The 16,974-nt window shown below is 44.9% G+C and overlaps 2 protein-coding genes and 1 long non-coding RNA gene across 3 annotated transcripts in view; all 3 read left to right on the forward strand.

Annotated features, from left to right (window-relative positions):
- The first annotated feature begins 370 nt into the window (after positions 1 to 370).
- On the forward strand, positions 371 to 5,752 carry LOC310777224. Its single transcript, XR_014552735.1, has 3 exons — positions 371 to 455; positions 2,666 to 2,827; positions 5,419 to 5,752. It is a non-coding gene; the product is annotated as an uncharacterized lncRNA (long non-coding RNA).
- A 2,295-nt stretch (positions 5,753 to 8,047) lies between these two features.
- LOC310776447 (zinc-binding protein A33-like) lies at positions 8,048 to 9,397 on the forward strand (the record flags this gene model as incomplete). Its single annotated transcript, XM_083636637.1, has 1 exon — positions 8,048 to 9,397. The coding sequence occupies one exon, from the start codon at positions 8,048 to 8,050 to the stop codon at positions 9,395 to 9,397; it is 1,350 nt and encodes a 449-aa protein (XP_083492763.1).
- Positions 9,398 to 13,979: 4,582 nt separating this feature from the next.
- prx (periaxin) overlaps positions 13,980 to 16,974 on the forward strand; it is a gene marked incomplete at both ends in the record, with an annotated part of 54,293 nt that continues 51,298 nt past the window's right edge. The window contains one exon of the mRNA XM_083636638.1: positions 13,980 to 14,037. Coding sequence (XP_083492764.1) covers positions 13,980 to 14,037 — 58 coding nt within the window. The remainder of the gene's footprint in view (positions 14,038 to 16,974) is intronic.

The following is a 16,974-nucleotide window of genomic DNA, read 5'->3' on the forward strand; positions in this document are numbered from 1 at the left end:
AGACCTTTGATAGGCTACAATCGACATAATAGCCTAGGCCTGGTCTATTTTAATTGTCTAAATATAATAACTCAAAACGATGTGTTCAGTTTGAGTGAGTTTACTGAGGCTGTTGGGTCTGTCAAAGTGACAGAGTGCACCCAACTGGATTAAGTTTACAGGCTTTATATTTCAATTAAAGCACAAAATCGCACCTATTACTGATAGTTTCTTGTTTGTCACTTATTGTCACAGGCCCAGGTTAGCTGTCATATGTGGCTCTTATGGCTAGTAGGCTAGGCTATTAAGACAACAGTAGCCAATACAATCTGTCATAATGGATTCCCAGTCTTGCAGTCAGTCATGATGACTCTCAAACTGCTGCCTTTGCAGCTTCAGTGCCTCCCTCCAGATGACCAGCCATGATGTTCCCTAACGTCCAGCAGAGCTGCTGCTCTCTGCAACACAGATGTGAGGTAGGCTAATGTTCACTGTTGGTTACATGTTGCTTTCTTCTCCTATGCACACACCCTTACTCTCAGCCTGCTCTCTGTTCACTGCCACCCACACATGCCTTTCAAGAAACCTTTCATTGTTTTGTGAGTTTGTTTTTGGAACACTACTGGGCTTTTTTGAGTGGAAGGAAAATCATCAAGTGAGCTTCATTATTCAATCCTATAATAAATCTCTGAATGTGACACTCCGGTTCTAAAATAAACAGCCACCAAAATTATTTCATGCACATGCCATTTTGTTTGTTCACCTATATGCACAAGAAGTTATTACGACCAATCTTGGAAGTAGCACTTGTAGCACTTGTAGGCAGCATTAGAACAAACACCGCAATACATGTTATGAACTTTAGCTGTCTCAGTTATTGCCAACTGCCATATAAACTGTCAACCAGTGCTCTGTTTATTCATTGTGTGCATTACAACTTAATATAATGTAAGTGATTTATTTTTGTTCCGATAAAGAATACAGTGCAAACTTCAGTTTCAAACACATCGGCTATTTTCAGCACTGTTGTAACTGTTTCCAGGGGGAGGTCATGTTTGTGCTCTTGCAGTAGCAGATTGTTAACACTTGTGTGCAGTGTTGGCACAGGTTTCAACTGCTGGGAAGTTCTGACTGCCATAGTGGTCTGGTCATGTTCTCCCACTTGCCTTCTCTCTCAGCTGCTCACATTCAGATGGAAATACTGTAAGAGTGCATGACTCAGGCAGAGAACTGGAGCTTTGTTAAAGCAAACACTTCACCAGAGAGTCAGCGAGGCTGAGAGGTTCCGCTTTTAGCCAGCATGACAACTAGTCATTACAACACAATTAAAAAGTAGAATTTTGACTTGTATAAGTACCGTATGTAATTACCAGTCATTCTGAAGATTCCAGAGAGAAATTCAGCCTGGCCCCAGACAGTCCAGTGATTCCAGTTGGGTCTCACTGGATTTGGGAGTTAACAGCAGAATCTACTAGACTGGATTAAATCCATCTTCTCTCTCGCTCTCTCTCTCTCTCTCTCTCTCTCTCTCTCTCTCTCTTTCTCTCTTTCTCCCTCTCTCCCTCTCTCTCTCTCTCTCTCTCTCTCTCTCTTTCTCCCTCTCTCTTTCTCTCTTTCTCCCTCTCTCTCTCTCTCTCTCTCTCTCTCTCTTTCTCCCTCTCTCTTTCTCTCTTTCTCCCTCTCTCCCTCTCTCTCTCTCTCTCTCTCTCTTTCTCTCTTTCTCCCTCTCTCTCTCTCTCTCTCTCTCTCTCTCTCTCCTCTCTCTCTCTCTCTCTCTCTCTTTCTCTCTTTCTCCCTCTCTCCCTCTCTCTCGCTCTCTCTCTCTTTCTTCTCTCTCTCTCTCTCTCTCTCTCTCTCTCTCTCTCTCTCTCTCTCTCTCTCTGAGGTATCTACACGGTGTAATAATATTATAATAATAATAACAACAATAACAATAATCATACTAATTAAATTAATCTCTCTCTCTCTCTCCCTCTCTCTCTCTCTGAGGTATCTACACGGTGTAATATAATAATAACAATAATCATAATAATTTAACTAAATACATTTATTTATACAGCACCTTTCAAAAACAAGGTTTACAGTGTTTTACAGAAACAGAAACCAAGAAAGTGAAACATTTCCCCCTGTGTAAACCATGCGGTGCCGTCAGGAGCCTGAGGAATGCAGCAAGGCCCAACCCAGGATTCTATTTCTGCCTCTCCTGTTGCCCCCCCGCCCCCACACACACACTACACACACAGCCACTGAGCCAAGGGGTGGGGGAGTCAAGCCGCTTTGATTTCAGTTGGTTAATTAAGTGCAGGGGGGAAATGGTTGAGAAACATTACTGCCCATGAGCAAGGCAGTAATGTTGGGTTGGGGACTTTGTTCCTCCACTTATCAATGAGTGATCTGCACCTCCGACATAACACTGTAATGGAAAGAGTCTCTGCTGCCCTGGAGGAGACCACCCAGCTGTATACAGTAGAATTGTGTGTGTGTGTGTGTGTGTGTGTGTGTGTGTGTGTGTGTGTGTGTGTGTGTGTGTGTGTGTGTGTGTGTGTGTGTGTGTGTGTGTGTGTGTGTGTGTGTGCGTGTGTGTGTGTGTGTGTACTGCTGCCCTGAGGACCACCCAGCCAATTGGAGAGAGCATCATTAATTTACCGTGCAATGTAGTGACAGATTTGTTTCTCTCTTCATGCAGATTCTCCAGTTCCAAGATGCTGCATAGGACAGAGACGAGCAAGATGATAGCGTCCAGAACAGAGTGCTTTGCTCTATGACACTTCAGCAGGATGGGGGTTTGAACTCTGGACCTGCTGGGAAGGTTTGGTTTCATCTGCTGCCCGCTGGTTAAATCATGAAGGTGAGTAAACGGGAGTCTGCATGCAACATAAAATATGGACGTCATGACAGCTCCTCAAAAGTGAAGCCAAAACATCTCGATCGCCCCCTGGTGGCTGGCTGCAGTAGCTATAGGTCTTAAATCCCACCCCCTCCCCATGTGTAAGCGGACAGAACATGAGCCAAAGAAAAAAATTAAAGTACACGCCAAATACATTTTTCCCTAAAGATGGTTCCTGTCATTTTAGGTAGTTCTTATCATACTGATGTATGTTCAAGTGCAAACTTTTCTTTTAAGTTTGTTTTTAAATAGTTATTTGACGTTATAAAAAGAGCTCATTGACAGCTGTAACAGCCACTCTCAAACCTCCGTCAGATGGCGGGACAGCTGAAGGAGCCAAGTCAAGTTTATTTGTATAGCACATTTCATACACAGAGGCAATTCAAAGTGCTTCACATAAAATGGTTGACAGGAAAATAAAAGAAAAGAGAATAAAATGGACATTTAAAAGCATCACAACAAAACTTTAAAAAGAGTATAAAAAGTGCATTAAGCAACAGGTGCAGCAGTTAAAAGCGACGGTAAACATAAAAGTCTTTAGTCTATTTTTAAAAGTAAGTAAGGTTGGGGCAGATCTGAGGTCTTCAGGCAATTTGTTCCAGCTAGCAGAAGCATAGTGGGTAAATGCAGCCTTCCCATGATTTGATTTGATCCTAGGGACAGTTAATAAGCTGGACCCTGTTGACCTATGAGTCCTAGACAGTTCGTAGCGTGGGAGCAATTCAGCTATGTATTTTGGGCCTAGGCCATTAAGTGATTTATAGACTAATAACAGTATTTTAAAATCTATTCTATGACACACTGGCAACCAGTGTAAAGACTTAAGAACTGGAGTGATATGATCAGCTTTCTTAGTCTTCGTTAGAACTCTAGCAGCAGCATTCTGAATGAGTTGAAGTTGCCTAAGTTCTTTTTTGGAGAGACCAGAAAAAAGGCTATTGCAATAGTCTAACCTACTATAAATGAAGGCGTGAATTAGTTTTTCTAGATCCTGTCTGGACATCCTGTCTGTCTGTCCCCTAATTCTTGCTATATTTTTAAGATGATAGAAAGCTGATTTTCTAATTGACTTAATGTGGGAGTTAAAGTTGAGATCGGAATCAATAATAACGCCAAGATTTTTGACTTGATCCTTAGGCTTCAGGGATAGAGACTCAAGGCGTACAGTGATTTTAAGCCTTTGTTCTTTGGGGCCAAAGACGTGCATAGTGCGCAACTTTCCCGTTATATAAAATGTCTCTTACTACCTGTAGTCAACAAAAACAGAAAGAGGTACAATTAAGAATGCGACGTGTGTACAGGTGGAAGAAGTAAGAAAAAACATCTCACATTATCTCAAAAAGCTAAATGAGAACAGCTAAGACACAAATGTTAGGTAACAGAATCCAAATGAGAAAGGAAACAGAGAAAATAGCAGAGCAAAATTAACAAAGACAGAATAATAACAATCTAGAAAAATCCTAGGGCAGGGGCATGTGATAATGAGTGGGTGTGTTTGGGGAGAGATAGATGGTTTATTTCTGTTTGATCCGTATCTGCACTTTAATTACCACAGTGTCCTGCCAGTGGACAAATGTGGCGACGAGGGTGCGGACAGCAAGCGGTGGAGTCCAGATCCTCAACATGGCTGGTTCTGTTTGGACCTGGTCTGGTCTTCTGGGCTCCACTACACATTCAGTATTGTTTACCTGTCACTGTCAGACATGAAGTTTGTGCTCCTGTGAAACTTGCATTTTGGAAACATCTTGCTCCCTTAATGTGATGTATTTCCTGTTTAAACTGGACATTGGGGTGCGACTTAAAGTGGCGAGGGACCGTTCAAAAGTGTTGGAGAGAGACACAGATTTATTTGAGAAAAATCTGATGGTTTTATTGGTTGGAATTCTATTTGCCTCATAAAGATGTTCTCTTTTCCACAAGGTAAAAGTAATGAGATTTTGATTAAATAAAATATTTTTTTGTAAAAGATTTAAGCATAAATTGTTAAGTAGCCATATGGTATGATTGTAAAAAAAAAAAAAAACATTTCAGTGTGACTTTAAAAGAGACGTATTGTTTGACTAAAATATTTTGTCTGGTTTGGCATTGTAGTGACCAGAGGACGGTCAAGTAAAATGTAAAGTGAATGAAGTTTTCATTGCTCCTTTCTGACATCTTTTAAATGACACTAATTTGCCTAAAGGGGTTTTCTCTCTCTCTCTCTCTCTCTCTCTCTCTCTCTCTCTCTCTCTCTCTCTCTCTCTCTCTCTCTCTCTCTCTCTCTCTCTCTCTCTCTCTCTCTCTCTCTCTCTCTCTCTCTCTCTCTCTCTCTCTCTCTCTCCATGTAAAAAGCATAGAAATACATTTAATTGAAGTCACTCGCTATATAACATTGGCCATTGGGAGGGATGGGGAGACAAAATTTGCAAAATCATTCTCAATGTTTATATTTTCTCCCATATTTGTATTTATATACAAACAATGCAGCAAGATTGATAGTTTTTCCTAATAACAAAAATGTATTAGTTTTTGTCTTCAGTGTTTGTTTGCTCTCTCTCTCTCCTCTCCCCCAGGCTTTGGAATTGTCGAGTGTTCATGGCACCACCCAGGAGATGGACAGACAGCATTCATCAGCTGTCTCTTACCTCGACAGCCCACATCAAACTGGAGTTACCCCACTGTTTATTTGAAACCATGTGCTATAGAGAGCCTTCATAAAATGTATATTATGAGAATATGTTTGCTTAGTTTACATTCGTAAATCCAATCTGATGCTCTACACACTAAAATGAGAGATTCGCGATGAATGCCATTTTAGCTGTTCATCTGCTCTTGGTGCTTTGCTGCTCCGTCTCCTGAGACAGTTTGGGCACTTGAAGTGACTATTTACGAACGCACCCTTCAACTTCTTGCTGCTATACATTTTATTTTATTTATTTATTTGTTATAATTTTTGGGAATGATGAATTTGATTATACTTTGTAACCACTTTTGTAAACATAACCTTCAGAAAATCCAGAAATATGTTAAACATTTATGTCAACACTTTAGTTGTTTCTGCTGCACGGACTGGTTGAATAAATGTTTTTCTGTCTCTGATCTCTCTCTCCCTCTTCTCCTTGTGCCTCTGAATGCAATCAACCCATTACATCATTTCCCAAACACATTTAGATTAAATTGATTGGCTATTAACAACACTGAAGGTCATTAGTATCATACTAGATATGTTTTGAAGCACCAGAGAGGCTTGAGAACACTCATTTTCCACACTGGGTTTCTCCAAAAAAGCCTCTTCACAAGAACTGTGATCGATCCCATGAGCTGATGCTTTGCTGTGTTGTGGTCACAGTTTGGTCGCACTTCACTGCAAGACGGGTGACATGTTCTTTTCAGCCTAAGACGGGTGACATGTTCTTTTCCGCCTAAGACGGGTGACGTGTTCTTTTCAGCCTAAGACGGGTGACATCTTCTTTTCAGCCTAAGACGGGTGACATGTTCTTTTCAGCCTAAGACGGGTGACATGTTCTTTTCAGCCTAAGACGGGTGACATGTTCTTTTCAGCCTAAGACGGGTGACATCTTCTTTTCAGCCTAAGACGGGTGACATGTTCTTTTCAGCCTAAGACGGGTGACATCTTCTTTTCAGCCTAAGACGGGTGACGTGTTCTTTTCAGCCTAAGACGGGTGACGTGTTCTTTTCAGCCTAAGACGGGTGACATCTTCTTTTCAGCCTAAGACGGGTGACATGTTCTTTTCAGCCTAAAATGGGTGACATGTTCTTTTCAGCCTAAGGGAGATTAAACAAACTTTGTTTTGGTAGGGGGGGGGGGGGGGGGTATTTACTCAGCGACCACTTTATTAGATGAGTAGCGGCCACTCTTCTGCACACTACTGTTGCGTAGAGCTGTTCTGTTAGCTTGAACCAGTCCGCCTGTTTTCTGACCACTCTCTTTAACAAGCTGTTTTCAGCCACAGAACCTCTGCTGAATGTTTTCTGTTTTTCGCTGCGTTCTCTGTAAACTCTGGAGACTGGAATGCATGAAAATCCTAGGTGGGCAGCTGTTTCTGCTGGAAGAACCAACATCATAATTATTTATTTATATAATTTATATAGCCTATATATGTTATGGTAAATGTTGAAAATCTATAGGCTACATTTTCCAACAGACCAGGAAATGTGGATAAAAAAAGGTATAGACTTCCATTATGTGGAATAGACAGAAAATCTGACACATTTCCTGTCTTTCAATTTCATTCATTTCAGATGAACAACTGTGAGCTGTAATGCAATGATTAAGTCAAATGTATTTTACCACCCTCATACAGGGAAGAAGTACCAGGTGAGGGGGACAATCACATGTAAGAACAGACAAGTTATTCATATTATGTATGCTTAAATGTCCATGTGGCTGTTACATTGGGAAAACTAAGCAGAAAAGTGCCATCAGGAATAATGATCAGAAGTAATCTATTGGCAAGCATTTCAACATGTAACATGTGTAAAACATGAGGTGATTGCCCTGAGATTATGGGGATTGAAGTGGTGAAGTCTCCACTTAGAGGAGAATATATAGACACCTTCATTCTTAAAAAAAAGAGTAGGTGTATTTTTGAATTAGACACTTTGTTCCCAAAGTAGAGTAGTCTTTATTTATCCCTATAGGCAATTCATTTTGCAGCACAGCAATTAATACCTTAGTTAAAAAAAAAAACAAGACCCACCTTTTCACTATTGCTTTTTCAAAGAGATCCCTGCGATGCTTGTCAAAGTTGATGTAAATCGTTGATCATATTCAGCCAGACATTGACATGGAGAATGGTGAGCTTTTTTTTGTAGCCTAAGGTTTTTTAAATAGTTTGTTTCAAGTGTTTTCTACTTCTTACCTTTTGCTGGGTGCTGGATCCTTTCCCCCCAGAAGGGGGCATGGTCATGACGTGTTAATATAACTCAATGGTTGCCGGTGTATAATTCTTCCATTATGACATCATCAGTGATGTCATAAATCCCTCTATACTCACACATTGTGACATCATCAGTGATGTCATAAATCAAGTGGCATCAGTGACATCATCAGTGATGTCGTAACTCTTTACTGCTTTACCCATTGTTACATGATCAGTGATGTCATAAATCCTCTCCAGCTGATGGTATAAATAGGACCAGTAGGAAGCAGCAGTTTGTTTTCAGCTTCATTGAGAGACAATGGTTTCCAGATCAGAGGTGGATCTCACCTGTCCTATCTCCCATGACATCTTTGAAGATCCTGTCCTCCTATCATGTAGCCACAGCTTCTCTAAAGCCTGTCTGCAGCAGAGCGCGTGGGCAGAAAATCTAATACATGAGTGTCCACTTTGTAGGCAAATATCTTCACAGAATGAACCACGTTGTAACTTGGCATTGAAGAACCTGAGTGATGCTTTTTTACTGGAGAGAGATCAGAGAGCTTCAGGATCTGAGTTTGTCTGCAGTCTGCACTCTGAGAAACTCAAGCTCTTCTGTCTGGACCATCAGCAGCCAGTGTGTCTCGTCTGTCGAGATTCAGAAACACACACCGGCCACAGATTCAGACCCATCGATGAAGCTGCACGACATCACAAGCAGGAACTCCAGAAATCATTGAAGCCCGTACAGGAGAAACTGGAACTCTGTAATGAAGTTAAAGAAATCTGTGATGAAACAGAAGAACACATTAAGGTTCAGGCCCGACACACAGAGAGGCAGATTAAAGAGGAGTTTAAGAAGCTTCAACAGTTTATCCAAGAACAAGAGAAGGCCATCATCTCTGCACTGAGGGAGGAAGAGGAGCAGACGATGACGGAGAAGACTGAGGGTCTGAGCAGAGCCGAGAAGGAGCTGAGAGCTGAAGAGATATCTGTTCTGCAGACCTACAAGGCTACAGGGGCAAGAGTCCAGCTCCCCCTGCTGGAGGATCCACAGCTGGTCTCAGGAACTCTGATACACAAGGCCAAACACCTGAACAACCTGAGCTTCACAGTCTGGGACAAGATGAAGGACATGGTCTCCTACACTCCAGTGATTCTGGACCCAAACACTGCCCATCCAGAACTCATCCTGTCTGAAGATCTGACCAGTGTGAGAGGTGGAGAGAGACAGCAGGTTCCTGACAATCCAGAGAGGTTTGACAAAGGCTGGTGGTCTGTCGTGGGCTCTCAGGGCTTTAACTCAGGAACTCACTCCTGGGATGTTGAGATTGCAGACAGTACATGGTGGTGGGCAGTGGGTGTGGCAGCAGAGTCTAGCCAGAGGAAGGGAATCTCACAATGTGGAAAATGGGGAATACTGTCGTATAAGAGTGAATACAGAGCATGGTCCCCACCAGATCTAGAGACCATTCTCCCAGTGAAGAAGAAGCCCCAGAGGGTCAGAGTGATCCTGGACTGGAACAGAAGAAAGCTGTCATTCTCTGATCCTGATACTAACACACACATATACACCTTCACACACACCTTCACTGACAGGATGTTTCCCTACTTTAACAATCTGTATCCTCTGAAGATTTTACCAGTGAATGTCTCTACAGTGGAACAGTAAAGTTAGGGGCACATGTTGAGCACTTGAAGCACACTGCACCAGTGGGTGCTGAACTGAAAGTTTTTATGAGAGGGTCTCCCGAACCTATAGTCACCTGAGCCCGACGTGACCTGCTAATTAGCATATATTGTTGGACCAAACCCGTCGTGCTGGTTCGTGCTCAGTCGGGCTCACACTGAAACATCAGTGATTTATGGGCGTCCGCGTAGTGTAGCGGTAAATTCCCTGCCTAGGGTCGCAGCCCCCGTGTTACCTCCGGCTTGGTCAGGCATCCATACAGGCACGATTGGCTGTGTCTGCGGGTGGGAAGCCGGATTAGGGGTACGTGTCCTGGTCGCTGCACTAGCGCCTCCTCTGGTCGGTCGGGGCGCCTGTTCGGGGCAGAAGGGAACTGGTGGGAATAGCGTGATCCTCCCATGTGCTACGTCCTGCCCGTGAAGCTCCCCGCTGTCAGGTGAAAAGTGGTTGGCAACTGCGCATGTGTAGGCCAACTTTTACACGTTAATAAAATGTTGCCCGACAACGCCACCTAGGATTGCAGCAGAGCCTAGGACTCTGGTTCTAAAAGATAAAAGGCTGCACAGGTTCGTTTACTACAACCAAGGTACAAAGGGAATAACAATGTTTATTTATAAAAATAGGTGAGCCAGCCCAGCCCAAGTCCACTGACTTAAGATCCAGGTCCACTTGTCTGTCCTCCCGCTTGCTCTCCGGTATCCTTTAAAGATCAAATGCAGCATCAGCCACCACTGCCACTCAAGTTAACTTTTCAAGGCAAATATCCACTGCAAAACGTCCACTGCAAATTAATAGCCACACTGCATGCTAATCACTCGTGTCGTGATAGGAACCCGTAGGTATTAAGCTCGACAAATCTCACACAGTAATAGGGTCGAGGCTAGTCCCGGTGGTCCTGGCAAGGGGTAGTGACAGCAAGTGGAACTACGGAATATTTTAAAAGTGGCTGGGGGTAAAAGGGCCCATTGAGATCAAAACTATGAATAAAAATGTCCAAGATAAAACGCTAAAAGCAGGTCTAAAATATGGCAATCGCCGTGTTCTATAAAATGCTGGAGAGGAAATTTAAGGAGCAAGGGGTACTTAACTCGAGAGAGGGGCACGTCGCAACGCCACCCCTCTGCTGCGGTCCAATGGCTTCCCCCTTGCTTTCATGGATGAGACGCTTGCTTCTCCAACGCAGCTCGCCGCATCACAGGCCTCGTCCGGATAGGTGCTGTGTTGGCTCTCCACTCTCCTGGGTCTGTCCTGGTGCGCTGTGTGGCCTCCTCGCTGTATCGGCCGTCTCCCTCCGTCTGTCGTTGTCTCGGTTTGTTCTGAATAGTCTTGGAGGAGGAACGGCAACATGTAAGAGACTGGGGAGCCCCACCCCGCCCACCCCGCCCACGGCTCCCAGTTCCAGGTAGAGTGGCTTCCGGGCCTTCCCCCTCTCTCCTTCTCCCCCGTGAATCCGCCACGGTGCGCCCATAGGTACGCCTGGAGAGAGGGGTACTCGGCGGCCATCCCAGACAAAGCCGCTCACACCTGCATCTCACCCAAGCCGCGGGCAGGGCTACACACGGCTCTCCATCTCAGCCGCTCCTCCTCTGGACTTCTGCTGTCCACACCTGTGCTGCCTGCACAGGTGAGGGTACTTTCTGTGATTGCTGTGGCCTTCAGGGACAGTCAGACACAACATACAAAGCATTACAAAAACTGGCCCCATCACACATGTGTCGGAGGAACCATGGTGCTAGTCTACGGCTCTCCCCAGATCAGCAGAAGGTGGAGCAGCAGCCGGAACAGCAGGGGAAAATTGACCAAGTACAATTTGGGAGAAGGGAAGGAGGGGTATGAAAAAATAAATAAAAATAAAACATCAGTGATGTATGACATCATTGTTATATATGGCCTCTTTCTTTCTTTCTTTCTTGGGGATAGACAGACAGACAGACAGACTAGAATTCTCAGTTTCAGGGCTTGCTTAGGCTGACAATGTATGCTAATTGGTCGGCTCGGGCTGCCCAGAAAAACAGAAAAAGAAAGTATGTATTTACAGGAGGCTATTGATACTTTCTCTTTATTCTCTCTCACTCTCTTGCTTACACACACACACACACACACACACACACACACACACATGCATGCATACATACATACATGCATGCATGCATGCACACAGCTTAAAGCAGTCAGTGGTTCGCAAACTTTTTCACCTCAAGGACCCCTAAACCACAGGTGTCAAACTCATTTTAGTCCACGGGCCACATGGAACCCAATTTGGTCTCAAGCGGCCTCCAAATTCTTTTAGTGTAAAGATTAGGCCTACAGGTACATTTTAAGAAAACATTTTCACATCAGGTTATCTCAGCTACCATAGGCCTATCATATCAAATCTACTGTCTGTAACTGTACATTACAATTGACGGCAACTGTTAAATTCTTCTATATTAAACGGTATTGAAAATAGTTTACCTTTTATTTAGTAATGAATACAGAAAACATGAATAGGCAACTTAATATTGTAACTTGCTCCTGAAACCTGGTACCTCTCAGCCTTCACATCAATATTAGATCTCAAGCTTGAAAAATTGGAATGGACTTTTCAGTGCAATTTTCGCACTTTCCAAAGTCATCATGTGGGCCTGATGATCTGGTGGGCTGGTTTTGCCCCTCAGGCCGTACATTTGACACCCCTGCCCTAAACTGACATAAATTACACCACGGACCCCCAGTTGATAAGATTTTGTCCCAGGGTCCCCCAACTGATACAGTATATATTTTTTGCTTTTACATATTTTACTACAGAAAGTGAATGAAACCCATGTCCAAAATAGTCATACATTCTCGCATTATGTTACCTATGAATGGAATTATAGTGAAAATTAATTCCAGTAGTGTGGGTGGTGGAGGGACAGAGGGTGATGTTCTGGCTGCTGTAGTGTGGGTGGTAGAGGGACAGAGGGTGATGTTCTGGCTGCTGAAGTGTGGGTGGTAGAGGGACAGAGGGTGATGTTCTGGCTGCTGTAGTCTGAGTGGTGCATGACGGAGGGACAGAGGGTGATGTTCTGGCTGCTGTAGTGTGGGTGGTGGAGGAACAGAGGGTGATGTTCTGGCTGCTGTAGTGTGGGTGGTAGAGGGACAGAGGGTGATGTTCTGGCTGCTGTAGTCTGAGTGGTGCATGACGGAGGGACAGAGGGTGATGTTCTGGCTGCTGTAGTGTGGGTGGTGGAGGAACAGAGGGTGATGTTCTGGCTGCTGTAGTGTGGGTGGTAGAGGGACAGAGGGTGATGTTCTGGCTGCTGAAGTGTGGGTGGTCGAGGGACAGAGGGTGATGTTCTGGCTGCTGTAGTCTGGGTGGTGCGTGACGGAGGGACAGAGGGTGATGTTCTGGCTGCTGTAGTGGGTGGTGGTGGTGGTGTGTGACTGGTCTCCAGTGTCCAGCCCCACTAAGCCCAGTAACAAGCTGCAGCTAAAGCCTCCAGCAGCACAGACAATGGAGCCAGGCTTTACTGAGGGCCGCAGCAAACTGCTGACTGTCCAGCACCGCTAATACACCTCTATTCTGTCCTGTCTCACTGCTGTCGCCCCTCTCTCTCGCCTCTCTCTCTCTCCCTCACTGTCACTCTCTCTCTCTCTCACACACACACACACACACACACACACACACACACACACACACACACACACACACACACACACACACACACAGTCAGTCAGTCACTCTCTCTCACACACACACACACACACACACACACAGTGTCACTCACACACACACACACACACACACACACACACACACACACACAGTGTGTCTCTCTCTCTCTCACACACACACACACACACGCACACACACACACACACACGTAGTGTGTATGCACATACATTGGGAAAGAGTAGTTTGGTGGTCCATTATGTTGATAAGTAGTCCCTCTCTTTCCCTTGGTGTGTTTTTGTGTACCCCCCCCCCCCCCCCTCTCTCTCTCTCTCTCTCTGTCTATCCATCTCTCTCTCTTTCACCATGGGGACCCTCTCTCTCTCTCTCTCTCTCTCTCTCTCCCTCTCTCTCTGCATCTGAAAAGCTTGTGTGGTTATCTTCCTATCTGTCTGTCTGCTGTCTGTCCTTCCATCCACCCCTCCTCTCTCTCTGTTTTCCCAAACCAGGACCCCCCCTCCCACTGAAAGCCCTATGTGTGTGTGTGTGTGTGTGTGTGTGTGTGTGTGTGTGTGTGTGTGAGGGTGTATGTGTGTGTGTGTGTGTGTGTCTGTGCGCGCGCGCGCACCTGTGTGTGTGTCTCTCTTTCTCTCTCATTGTCCATCCACCAACCCCTCCTCTCTGCTGTGTATCCCTCTCTCTCTCACTCTATCCGTCCATCCCTCCACCCATCTCTCTCTCCCAACCCGGGTCCCCCTCTCTCTCTCTCTCTCTCTATAGTTGTTAACCACACTGACAGTGTAGCTTGGTCTCCCGCGGGCCCAAACAGTCAAAGCGACCGGTGGATTTGCCTCAGAGACTCTGCCCCCCAGCCCTGCGTGCCCCACGGCCTGCTGTGTGTCTCCTCCAGCTGTTCCCTCTGTCTGGACCATGTGTGAGTGTCTCCGTGGAATATTCAGAGTCACCTGGACACCTTCCTCCAATGCAGGTCAGTCTGACTGGATTAACGCAGAGTGTCAGATTTTGTGAAACAAGCAGAAAATCTGATCTGCAGCTGCTGTGGAGATTATACTCCTCTATCACCAATTTGGATTAGGTGACAAGAGATGGACATGCAGTTTTTGGTGTTTGTTGTGAGAAAATATGAACTAGCTAAATGCTCAAGTAGATACAGCAATCTTCAATTGGCACAGAGACTTACTGCAACTTAATATAGGCCTACTTAAACTTAACTTAACTCTTAACTTAACATAACATAACTATAAACAGTATATATTTATCATTAGTTTCTCTAAAGCAATGTCCCTTATGGTGTAACAAAGTATAGTTCTTTGGTTTGGCAGCCGGCTGGTAGCCCCCCTTTGGGGTCTTTGTCGCCAAGATCAAGCCCCTAACCCAAAAGCGGTTAGATTTAGGCATTGGGTAGGTTGTCTTTAGGTTTAAACATTGGGTAGGTGTGGTTAGGGTATAGGGTCTCCAGGGGAGACCGGGGTCTTTGACCCCTAAAGGGGGTTAGGGGTCTACGAGTCGGCTACCCTACCAAGGAACTAAAACATCTAGCTTTATCAAAGAAAGTTTTAAGGAGAGGAGCGAGACTGGAAGATAAGGTTCCACATTATCACTTGTCTACTTATAAGTTAAGTTATTAAGTTAAGTTAAGTTAAGTTATCCTTTATCCTTTATTTATCCCCTTGGGGAAATTCATCCTCTGCATTTGACCCATCCTCTACTAGGAACCTTCCTAGAACTAGGAGCAGTGGGCAGCCACTGTGCAGCGCCCGGGGACCAACTCCAGTTCTTTTGCCAGTACCTTGGTCAGGGGCGCTGACAGGAGTCTTAACCCTAACATACATGTCTTTCTTGGATGGTGGGAGGAAACTGGAGCACCCGGAGAAAACCCACACAGACACAGGGAGAACATGCAAACTCCACACAGAAAGGACCTGGGACGGACCGGGGTTTGAACCCGGGACCTTCTTGCTGTGAGGCAACAGTGTTAACCACTGAGCCACCGTGCCGTCCAATAACCTATTTTCCTTGACTTCTGGATCAACTTTAAGCCATTTTTCACAGTTTGCGTAGTTACTGCACTTTGGCTTTGGCTTTGTAGGGCAGCACAGATGTTCCCAATCAAGAGGGGAAACAAATAAATAAATAAGTGGTGGGAATAGCGTGCTACATCCTGCCAGTGAAGCTCCCCGCTGTCAGGTGAAAAGAAGCGGCTGGCAACTGCACATGTGTCAGAGGAAGCATGGTGCTAGTCTATGGCTCTCCCCAGATCCGCAGAGGGTGGAGCAGTAACAGGTGCAGCAAGGGGGAATTGGTACAAGTACAATTGGGGAGAAAAAGGGGTGGAGAATCACACGCAAAATAATTAAATTTATTTTTGGACCAATTGGCCTATGGATCAATGGGGTATCCATTTTTGGGATAATGAGCTGTTGGACAAATGTGGCTTTATGTCTAATGTATACATGGGCAAAATGCGGTCCCAGAGCCAGACCTGGCCCCTGGACCATCTCAATCCGGCCCCCAAGGTCCTCAAAGAAAAACAAAACAACCCACAAAAACTCAATAAAAGGCTAAATGATGTTAATAAATCTCATCTGCTACAGCCATTGGATTTGTATCACTATTAATATCGGGAGATTAATGAGAAATTACCAATCACCAACGGGAGAGAGGGTTAAAAATAGGGAGACTCCCGTGAAAATCAGGAGTGTTGGCAGGTATGATCTCCAATGTGTGGCCCTTTGCTTACTTTATGTAAGTCAGTATGGCCCTCTGGGAAAAATGTTGCCCACCCCTGGTCTAATGGGACAATTTTCGGACTATTGCGGTTTCGGACTAATGGGGTGTCGGTGCTCAGTGCGGAGTGGTAGCTGGTAGCTGCTAGCATGCTAGTTAGCAAGTATTACTAGAGCAACTATCAAATCATCATGCGTATAATTGCTCCATCTTCTCTGTCCAGCCCAGTTGCCAACAATACAATGTTGTCATTTTACGTTTCTGCAAACCACAGATTGTGAACCAAAAATGTCCTGCATTGCATCGGCTATCAACATGAGTAGGTAGCCTACATGTAACGTTATAGCCTAGAGTCTCTAGGCTATAGGCCTAGACCTCTAGTGGTTATATGTATAACAGTCTGCTATTGAAATTGTACATTGGGAAGTAAGGATGCCAAGGTCGGGGGTGGCAGAGGGCTTAAACATTTGCTGACACTGGAGACTGGAGTTCGATTCCCAGCTTGTCCAAAGTCTACATTTAATTTTTTTTCATTTTCATTTTTGTTATTTAATCCTAACCCAAACCATAACCCAAGTTGTTTTATTTGCTTAATGTTTTCGTTGGAAACGCAGCGTTTTCAAGTTTACTTGAAATGCTCCTGTGGTTGGAGGACTTGTTGAAATGTTGATATGCAACATATTTTTGGTTCACAAACTTTGAGATGCAATTATCCGGGGTTTGCAGTAACATCACATTCCGACCAATGGGTTGGTCTGCTTCTGCCTAGTTTCACAGCCAGACTCCTCTCCCGGCAGGTTGGAAGTCTGGCTGCATGGAAACAGGCTGCTGGTATAAGCTCTGCCATTGGTGTCGTCCATTTCAGTCGGTAGTGGAAGAAAATCCCTTTCCGCTCCCTGCAAGCTCTGCCATTGGCTCCGACTCGCTCTGACTGACCGGCTGCGACCATATGGATTTCCTTTCCGCGCCCTCCGTGTAGAATCTGTCGATCTCAAATGCCGCTGTGAAACAACATCATCAACAATGCTAGCTCGTTGCTACATGCTGAAAACGATTGGATCTGGAATGTGCCTGCTTGGTACTTTCGGTGTTTGGTTGTATAAGTAAACAGAGCGTTTTTCTCCTGCTATAGTAGAGTGCCAACCAGTACAGCCAGACTCTCACCGCCATTGTAGGG

Source organism: Poromitra crassiceps (assembly GCF_964638095.1).
Source record: "Poromitra crassiceps genome assembly, chromosome: 5".
In the NCBI taxonomy this organism is placed as follows: domain Eukaryota; kingdom Metazoa; phylum Chordata; class Actinopteri; order Beryciformes; family Melamphaidae; genus Poromitra; species Poromitra crassiceps.